The sequence below is a fragment of the Cicer arietinum genome, chromosome 4 (genome assembly GCF_000331145.2).
Source record: "Cicer arietinum cultivar CDC Frontier isolate Library 1 chromosome 4, Cicar.CDCFrontier_v2.0, whole genome shotgun sequence".
Classification (NCBI taxonomy): domain Eukaryota; kingdom Viridiplantae; phylum Streptophyta; class Magnoliopsida; order Fabales; family Fabaceae; genus Cicer; species Cicer arietinum.
This window is the reverse complement of record NC_021163.2, coordinates 59580209-59590103: the sequence shown is the minus strand read 5'-3', so window position 1 is coordinate 59590103 and position 9895 is coordinate 59580209. Positions and strand designations below refer to the sequence as shown.

The 9895-nt window shown below is 30.8% G+C and overlaps 2 protein-coding genes across 2 annotated transcripts; both read right to left on the bottom strand.

Annotated features, from left to right (window-relative positions):
• Positions 1–1131: 1131 nt before the first annotated feature.
• LOC101498942 (molybdate transporter 1-like) lies at positions 1132–3103 on the bottom strand. Its single transcript, XM_004498564.4, has 2 exons — positions 2819–3103; positions 1132–2454 (listed from the first exon to the last, which is right to left on the bottom strand). The coding sequence occupies exons 1-2, from the start codon at positions 3045–3047 to the stop codon at positions 1298–1300; spliced, it is 1386 nt and encodes a 461-aa protein (XP_004498621.1). The 5' UTR covers positions 3048–3103; the 3' UTR covers positions 1132–1297.
• Positions 3104–3273: 170 nt separating this feature from the next.
• On the bottom strand, positions 3274–6103 carry LOC101498612 (wall-associated receptor kinase 3-like). The gene is made up of 3 exons (XM_004498563.4): positions 5074–6103; positions 4795–4983; positions 3274–4699 (listed from the first exon to the last, which is right to left on the bottom strand). Exons 1-3 carry the CDS (start codon positions 5927–5929, stop codon positions 3498–3500), a joined length of 2247 nt encoding a protein of 748 aa, XP_004498620.1. The 5' UTR covers positions 5930–6103; the 3' UTR covers positions 3274–3497.
• Between the last annotated feature and the right edge of the window lie 3792 nt (positions 6104–9895).

Here is a 9895-nt window from a genome sequence, read left to right as displayed (position 1 = left end):
AAATTTTTCACCAAAAAGTCACGATGCTTAAAGGGAGAAAATCACACTAGTATTCTTTTTGGTCCAAATTTCAAAAGTTGGAATGATATCACACTCCATTTATGTAGTAAGTTGCAAACCTTTTGGAAATTCAATTATTCAAGCATCCAACTAGTCTTCAAATTTTATTCCAAAAGGGTATCACATTAGCTCAAAATGGAAATTTATTCTTTTTGTTGGTTTCATTTTAATTTCTATGAATGCAATATTATATCATGCACATAAATGAACATATAAATTCTGTAAATAAAGAAAGTACACTTCTTTTATACAGTAACTAGCATCACATACTCAACAATGTATTCATAAATAAAATACAAAATATATTTAGCGGTCTTTTTAAGTTACACAGAAATAACATATTAATTTTTATATTTTTTTAATAAGTTAATATTTTATCTTTTTTTTTAGTGTCAAATTCTTCTTTTATATTTATAAATGTTATACCACTAATCCTAATTTCAAACCAGTAAAATTGAAATTCAAAATTTTCTCTATTTTTTCAATAGATTCATTAAATTCTTAAGGGATTTTAATTACAATAATCGTAAGAGCATAAACACTTAATCAAATTTTAGAAAAATAATTAAACATAGAGAATTTCAGTTAGATAGATTTTAGAATTCTTGAAATTAAACGCAAAATTTTCTCAATCTATGTGATGAAATCACATGAAAATTTATTATGTTTTTCTTAAGATGATTGATAACAAAATTTATAGTACAATTTTAAAAATCTTTAACTAAAATTGATTGAAATGAGATTATAACTAAAAATAGTTCAACATTGTAACTTTTACAAACATAATTCACTAACTTAATATATAAAAAAAAAAAAGATTAAAAAATTTATTTAATATTTTTATATAACTTAAAGGACTTCATTATATATCTTGCCTAAATAAACCTACAATGTATGCATGGCTCAGGAACAAAAGCAACCAACATTTGAAGTAATTCTTACTAACTGTAGGAAGAATTAACTTAATTGAATTAAGTCACCAAATCCCTCATTTAGCATCAAATACAAAAAATGGGAAATAAATTGATAAATAAAATATTTCACAAAGATATAGTGATTTACAAATAAAATCTACAAATTTTGTAGCAAAAACCTTCATATCTTATATATTATAGTTTTAATTACACCTGCAAACCACATTTTAATACTACACTCATAACAATAAATAACTAACCACATCAACCATTTTATTAAAGAAAATTTCTTCAAAGCTACTATGTAATTTTATGGACCTAAATTATGGTTTATCTTTTGTCCAATTCCTTAGTTTAAGAAGCAAATACACAACCATTCCAACCAAAAAACCAAGAGCAGCACTTGATCCAACCAAAGAAACAGCAGTACAAATAAGTGCCACAAAAGAATCTTCTTTAGTATTCATATCTCTAGCACACATAGCAAGTTCAATTCCAGCAAACAAAAGTAACACACCTAATATCCCAACAGGAAATTCCCTTAAAATGTGTGCCAAAGAAGTTCCTAACACCAATCCCAATACCAATTTGGCAATACCAAGAATTGCCACACAACCACCACTCCTTCCACCAAATTTATACTGTCCAGCAAGTCCACCAGCACCATGACAACATGGCATAGCACCAAACAAACAACCAACAAAGTTCATTAAACCAACTGTCACTGAAATTGAAGTAACTGAAAAGTCCTTTTCTGGAAAAAGATCCTTTGACAACTTACAAACAGCTATAACAGAATTCAAAATTGTCAAGGGTAGTTGTGGAATTGTACCTTTGACAAAACCTTTCTTCCATGAGTGTTTGGTGAATTTCACCACTTTTATAGAAGAGGGTCCAAATTTAATTTCATTAACCACATTAGGCTTTTTTATAAATGCCAAAATAACACCTAACACAAAGATTAAAAAAGCAGAAGGAAGTGAAAAAACAATTTTTTTCACTTTATTAGTCCTTTTTCTTTCTCCCAAATCAAAGGTTCTAATGTCATCATTTTCTTCACCATTATTACAACATTTTTTATCACTCTCATTCTCACCAGAACCATTCACAAAAACTATAAAACAAACACAAACAATTGCCAAAACCAACCCATCAAATCCAAACCAAGGTCTTTGACCCAAAGATTTAGACTTTGGAAGATCTTGCATTTTTCTCACATATTTAACAGCTGTTAAAGCAAATGATAAACCTTGTGCTAGTTGAATTCCCCTTACAACACATAAAGGAATAAACTTGTACACTAGCTGCATTAACCCGGTGACACCCAATAAAAATACCGCGCCGCCGGTTAAGATTCCGGCGGCCATAATTTCCAGTACGCCGAAGTCTTTGTCTGATAAGGCTTCGGCGGCGATGGACTTCATGGGCTGGACTGGCATAGGGACCCCATAAATGAAACCAGTGAGAATGTTGTATAGACCTATCATATTCAACACCAAACAAGAATTATACATTAGAAAAAATTATGCATCAAATTTCAATAGTTAATTTTGTCAAAAAATAAATAAAATCAATTATTAATGTTAGTTAGTTAACTAACTACATACAGGGAATAACCAACTGATTAGACTCAAATGGTTAATAAGGTTCCGTTAAGCACAAATCATTCGAGAGATTCGAGTTCGAATCTTGACTAAAACAATCACTGATGGAACTAACTTACGTCTCGTTCAAACTCCAGATTACCAGAGTCATTTTTCCTTGAGAACCAGAGAGTTCAAGGAAAAAAAATTCATGAAGATGATGTTAATTTGTAAGTCATTTAGAAATATTAGAATATGTACCTGTGAAGATTAAAGTGGTGGCAAGGTTAAGGTTCTTTGATAGAGTTAAGGACAGAATTATGGGTATGTAAGTGCCAAGGTCACCCATGGCACCGTTTAGTTCAGCCAATTTTGAGTGTAAAACCAAGTTGGCTTTCATTTTCTGGAAGATCATTTTGGCTGAGAAATTTTTGTTTGGATTGGTTTGAGAGTTTGATATGAAAATTGAAGGAGGGTTTTGGTTTGCCATGGAATTTTTTTGGTCAGATTGAGACTCACCCTTTGAAGTGTGCTGGCTCCAAGATTTTATAGGTGTAGCATCCTTCTTACTCACTCCTCCTTAGCCTCAATTATAAGTAAAAATATTACATAGTTCAATGTATTTTTTATTTTATTTGATGTGATTAAAAAAAATATATTTATTAACCTACTTTAATTAAAAAAATAATGTAAAGACATTTTTGAAACAGGAATACTAAATGTTGATAAATTACATGCATTATTTTACTTATAATTAACTATTGAATGATTCATTCTCATAACCAATGAAAACTACAAGATGCAAGAGTACAATATACCAACAATTGGAATTTAGGACTATTCCATAATAATTTTGACATTCTTACTTATAAAAATAATTAAAAGCTGGATTACATGCACACAACACAAAACTTCTAAAATAATGAAATCTTAGTGATAATCATCTTCCATCATCCATGACAATTAGTGCATGATCTTTTAAGCTGTCATACCCAATATCTCCATGTTTGCTGCTATCACCATGTTCATAAATGCTAGATGATGATTCATTGAGCAAGTAGTGACTCTCCTCAACATTTATGTCTTCATTGATCCAAGAGTGCTTCTCCATTAGTCTCATTCCCTCCAATTCCATAGCCACTTCCTTCATGGTAGGTCTTTCCTCTCCTTTAACTCTCAAACACTCAGCTGCAAGAATAGCAACCTCCTTGATCTCCTGCTTGTTTCCTTCATTCAACATGCCACCTTGAATAACTTGAAACAAACTACCCTTTTTCAAGAAAGACAAGAAGTACATAGCAAGATTTCTTGTCTCTTCTGGTCTACCAAAACAAAAAGGTTTCTCACCTGTTAACAGCTCCACAAGAACTACACCAAAACTATAGACATCACTTTTTTCAGTCAATTGGCTTGTTTGCATATACTCTGGATCTAAGTACCCAATTGTCCCTTGCACCATTGTGGCTACCTCAGTTTGATCAAGTGGAACCAACCTTGAAGCTCCAAAATCAGATACTTTGGCAGTGTCGGTTCCATCCAAGAGAATATTATCACTCTTAACATCTCTATGAATAATTGGTATTGTGGCAGCTGAATGTAGATATGACAAAGCTCCAGCTACCTCAGCTGCTATCTTAAGACGAGTTTTCCAAGTTTCATTATTCACCTTAACTTGTGTGTGTATAAAATCAGAAAGAGTACCATTGGTAATAAATTCATAAACCAACAATGGAACTTGTGTTTCTAGACAACACCCTAAGAGTTTGACCACATTCCTATGATTTATTTGAGACACAACATCCACCTCATTAATGAATTGATCAATTTGGCTTGCATCTATTGTTTTGGATTTCTTGACAGCAACAATTGTATTATCTGCTAGTTCACCTTTGAAAACTGTACCAAAACCTCCTCTACCTATGATTAAGCTTTCATCATAGTTGTTAGTGGCCTTTCTTATTTCACTTTCACTGAAAATATGAGCTATTTGAGAGGAGTCTTTTCTTTGACCAAGTTTCTGTTCCAAAATTGAACCTCCATTCTGCTTATAGAATTTCTTTTTCAATTTGATTAGTCTACTTTTCTGGTATATTGAGTACAAAATTATCCCCACAAATACAACAATTAATACTGCTCCAACTCCTGCATCCAAAAAGTATTTTGGATTGTTCATCAAACTAATTAAAATTAAGGAAATATGAAATATTTGAATTACTGTGTTTTGTTTTGTTGCTTACCAATAAGAGTAAGTAACATTAGATATCCATTTCTATCATGTGGCTTGACAGGCTGGCATCCTGTTCCACCCTTTGTTCCATCTCCAAATTGCCCCACAGGACAGAAACAATTGTAATTCCCATCACTGTTATTACAATTTGCTTTACTTTTGCATCCACCATGATTTGGTGTTTCACATTCATTAATATCTGAAACACAATACAACCATTGTTACTAGTTGTTATAAACAACTTTTCTCATGAAAATCATTTTTGATAAATAAATACAAATTTGTTTACCTGTGCAGCCATCAGGATGATAAGGGTTTCCTTCATAATTTTTGTTGCATTTGCATCGGTAACCAAAATCAGTGTGCTTGTCATCACAGAAGCTATTGTTCATGCATGCATAGTTCTTCTTGGAAACAGTACTGCAGTTATCTTCAAACTCACCTACATGCCAGTCAAGAACTATTGGTACTTCTTTGAAAGGTAAACCTTTCAAATGAGTGGATGAAAAACTGTAGTTATTATTCTTAACAACAAATGAATAGGTTCTGCAGATTCTTGAAGGTAACAATGACTCATTGAAGGAAAAAGCTTCTACAGTGATGTTCCTCATTCTAGAAGGAATATCAACTTGGCAGCAACCTATACCAGAACATGTTCCATTATCAAACATTTCATTTCCATGACATCTTGTTAAACACCCTGTTGAATATGTGTTACTGTTATAAGTGCTATCTAGATAACCATAACTGTCACAACCAACAGTTATAAACTTGTTTTCCTTGCTTGAAATGCTTAACCATTCTGTGTTGAGTGTTGGTTTAGTGTTTTCTTCATATTCGTAACCGTAATATTTTGAGACATAAAATAAAACTTCCATTTGGGTATGGAGGATGTCTATATCTAAGACTTGTAAGTTACCTATATATAGTATTGAGTTGTTTACACAAGATAGCTCAAACTTAGGATCCAAGTAACATGGTGCATTACCTTGTTCTGTTGAATTTCCTATGCCAAATGGATATGGAATTTTAGAATTTCCACAAGTGTAATTGCAGCCAGTTAGGAATTGTGTTGATGAAACTGATCCTACGAAGGACAATAATGCAACAATTATTGTTAAAAGTACAATACCCTTCACTTCCATTTTATTGCAATTTGTAATACAAGTCACAATGGGTTGAGAATTTTTTGCTTCTACTACTGTCTTCTGGCATGAGTGTTTTCGTTTATATATAATAAATAAATACTTCAAATTTAATTTCTTTTTTGTTTCTTTTTTCTTCTCTGACTAGGCATCAGTACTGCTATAATAAAGTTGAATTGATTGATGACTTGCAACTTGTATGTAAGGAAGACTTATCAAGTGTGTTCTGTTAACTGTATGGAAAATTATTGCTTATAAAACAAAAGTATGCACAATTATTGGCAAATGTTAATATGTTCTCTTATAGTACCAAATATTAATAGATTTTATAAAATAATCTATTATAATATATTAAAACACAAATCTAACTTCTATTTGGGACAACTTATTTTTATTTATGTCACATATTTTAATATTTATCAACTAATAAAAAATCTGATGTGACACATTCCAAAACACACTATTATTTTTATTTTCTACTTCCATTCTGTTTTGTTTCTTCAATATGTAACACAAACTTTTTCATTTGTCCATCTAAGTAAAATTATTTCATACATTATACAATTTCAGTAAACTTATAAAATAATATTAATACAAATAATAATTAATGCTTAAGAAATTGTAATTAAATATTATTAATGCTTAAGAAAATTTTAATAATTAAATATTATACAAATAATAATTAATGCTTAAGAAAATTTTAAATAACGTGAATATTAAGTAACATTCGCATTAGTGAATAGGACATGTCAATTAAAAATATCCTCAAATTGAAAAAAAGTGAAATAGGGTAAATAAAAAGTTTTCAGAGCTCAAAATTTCATTAAATCAAAAAATTTATTAAAGAACTTAAGACAATAGCCCCTCAATCAGCGTTTGTTAAAGGCAGATAAATTTTGGACGGAATCTTAATTGCAAATGAAGTGGTCGATGAGGCAAAAATAAAAGATAAAAGAGTTAAATTTGTTCAAAGTGGACTTCGAGAAGGCATATAACTCAGTTGAGAAGGATTACCTAGAGCTTGTGATGACAAAGATGGGTTTTGCAGAGAAATGGCGTAAATGGATTTTGGAATGTGTAGGTTCAGCGTCAGTTTCTGTGCTAGTGAATGGTAGTCCTACAGAAGAGTTTGCTATGCGGAGGGGATTGAGACAAACTGACCCCTTATCTCCGTTCTTGTTTCTAATAGCTGCTGAGAGCATGAAAGCTCTTTTTAGTGCTTCTATGGAAGCCAATCGATTCAAAGGTTTTAAGGTGGGCTCAAATGAGTTTCGTGTCTCTCTTTTATAATTTTATGATGATACGCTGATCATGGGAGAGAAGTGTTGGAATGATATTAGAGCAATCAAGGCTAATTTGTTGTGGTTTGAGCTTCAATACGGCCTAAAGGTTAATTTCCATAAAAGTATGATGACAGGTGTTAATGTTAACAGTTCATGGCTTCAAACTGTGGCAGAGATTCTTAATTGTAAGATAAGATGAGTCTCATTCAAATATTTGGGGTTGCCTATTAGCGATAATTCCCGACGTAAGGTGTTCTGAAAACCTGTTATTGAGAAGATCCGAAATAGGTTGGCTGGTTGGAACTCTAGAACTTTGTCGTTGGGTGGTCGTTTAGTACTCCTCAAAGCTTTCTTATTTGCATTACCGATTTATTTTATTTCCTTTTTCAAGGCTCCTTCAGGTATCATTTATCAACTTGAATCCATTTTTAAATCATTTCTTTGGGGGTGAGAATGAGGAAGTGAGTAAGGTTCATTGGGTCAATTGGGAGAAGGTAGTTTGCCTTTAGAGAATGGTGGATTAGGAGTCCGAGATTTGAATTTTTTTTTAATAAAGCTTTATTGGATAAATGGTGTTGGAGGATAAAAACAGAGTCAGAAGGCCTTTGGATTAAGGTGTTGATCAATAAATATGGAGTGGAAGTTGGGGAATTTAGGAGGGGCAATTCGAGGGGGTCTGTGTGGTGGAAGGATATTTTTGCGGGAAGAGTTGGTATTGAAGAAGAATTGTTTGATAAAAAATTGTTTCAAATTATTGGGAATGAGAGTAATACTTTATTTTGGAAGGATCCATGTTTGGTTGGTGGGGTCTTACGTGAGAAATTTAGTAGGTTATTTCATTTTTCTTTGCAACAAGAGGAAAAGATAGAGGTTATGTTAGACATGTTGCGACTTGAGGGTCTTCAAGGGTGGAGATGACAGAGGCAGTTATTTGCGTGGGAGGATGAATTAGTGAAGCAATGTAGGATTTTATTGGCTAACGTTCATTTGCAAGTTAATGTATATGATAAGTGGTTGTGGAACAATACACAAGGAGGATCATATTCGGTAAATGAGGCATATTCTGTACTACGGAAGGAGTTTGTCGCTAGTGTCAACGCACCTCCATTTCAAGACCTAGTGTGGCATCTTTGCGTCCAAGCAAAAGTATCATTGTTTGTGTGGAGGTCGTTTCAAGATAGGTAGCCTACAAAGGAAATTTTGTTTCGTCGATGAATCATTTCTATGGAAGATCAACAATGTGTAGCAGGTTGTGGGGAAGTTGAAACAATTGATGATTTGTTCTTTGTGTGTCCTCTTTTTGGATCCGTGTGGTATGGTGTTTTGAATTAGTTTGGACTATTTGGTATATTTCATAAGAATGCAATCAACCACACTAACCAATTTGATGACCTTTTTTTATACAGCCGTGTAATGCGTCAAATAATTAATTTAGTTTGGTTTACAGTGATGTGGACAATTTGAAAATAAAAAAATGAGGCGATTTTTCGTTTGCATATTTTGAAGGTAAATGTTATTATTGAGCATGCCAAACTTTTAGCATAGAGGTGGATCAAATTGCATGTAAAAGAATTTTGTTATGGGTATAATCAATGGTGCTCTCAACACTTAGAGTGCATTAGTATCACTTGTAGTTAATTGTTTTACTTCTTGTTTGAGTAGTTTTGGTCATACAGTAGAAACATTGTAAAATTTCTTTTACTCTTGTTCTAAGCAATTCTTGTGCTTAAAACATTTCTTGAATATATTTATTTTTGACTTATTAAAAAAAAAACCTCAATGGTATAAGTGAATAACTCACTCATCCAACTTCATCTATTATATATATTTAAAATAGACTTCCGATGCCACATCATCATATTTTGCCACATCGTCGTATTTTGCCACTTCAGCATATTTCATCCACATCAGCCAAAAGGCTGATGTGTACCTCATGAGAGTACCCATTCTCTTTCAACAATTTCTCATCTTCCTTCCACAATTTCTTTAATACCTCCAAAATCTATTTGATAATATTATTTTATAATAAATTTATAAATTATAAAATTATTTTACAATTATTAATAATAAATTGATAAATTATTTTACAATTTGATAATAATTTATAATTTATATTATTAACAAACTATTTTATAAGTTATTTTATAATAAATTTATAAATTATTTTATAGTATTATTAGTCATTTATCAGTTGTAATTACTTATAAAACTTATAAAGTTATAAAATTATTTTACAATTATTTATAATAACTTTATAATTTATAAATTATTTTACAATTTGATAATAATTTATAATTTATATTATTATCAAATTATTTTATAAGTTATTTTATAATAAATTTATAAATTATTTTATAGTATTATTAGTCATTTACCAGTTGTAATTACTTATAAAACTTATAAAATTATAAAATTATAAATTAATTATTTATAATAAATTTATAATTTATAAATTATTTTACAATTTTATCTAATCCTCCTTACAATTATATGATTCCACTTATGGTGAGTAATGATTTTATACGTTTCTAATTCAATTACTCATTAATGTCAATCTATTTAAAATTACTTTCAATTTATGTCAATCCATTTTTTTAGTAACATTTTATAAAATAAAAATATATATTCTGTTTGACATAAAAGACACAAATTTATAAAAAATAATCATAAAATAAGAATATAT

What these genes read in the sequence shown, in the direction of transcription:
- LOC101498612 (XM_004498563.4), bottom strand. Translation starts at nt 5,929, where the DNA reads ATGGAAGTGAAGGGTATTGTACTTTTAACAATAATTGTTGCATTATTG. An exon ending in TCATCCTGATGGCTGCACAG is followed by an intron (nt 4,984 to 5,073) that starts GTAAACAAATTT and finishes ATTGTGTTTCAG; the next exon opens with ATATTAATGAATGTGAAACA. An exon ending in AATGTTACTTACTCTTATTG is followed by an intron (nt 4,700 to 4,794) that starts GTAAGCAACAAA and finishes TTTTGGATGCAG; the next exon opens with GAGTTGGAGCAGTATTAATT.
- LOC101498942 (XM_004498564.4), bottom strand. Translation starts at nt 3,047, where the DNA reads ATGGCAAACCAAAACCCTCCTTCAATTTTCATATCAAACTCTCAAACC. An exon ending in CACCACTTTAATCTTCACAG is followed by an intron (nt 2,455 to 2,818) that starts GTACATATTCTA and finishes TGAATATGATAG; the next exon opens with GTCTATACAACATTCTCACT.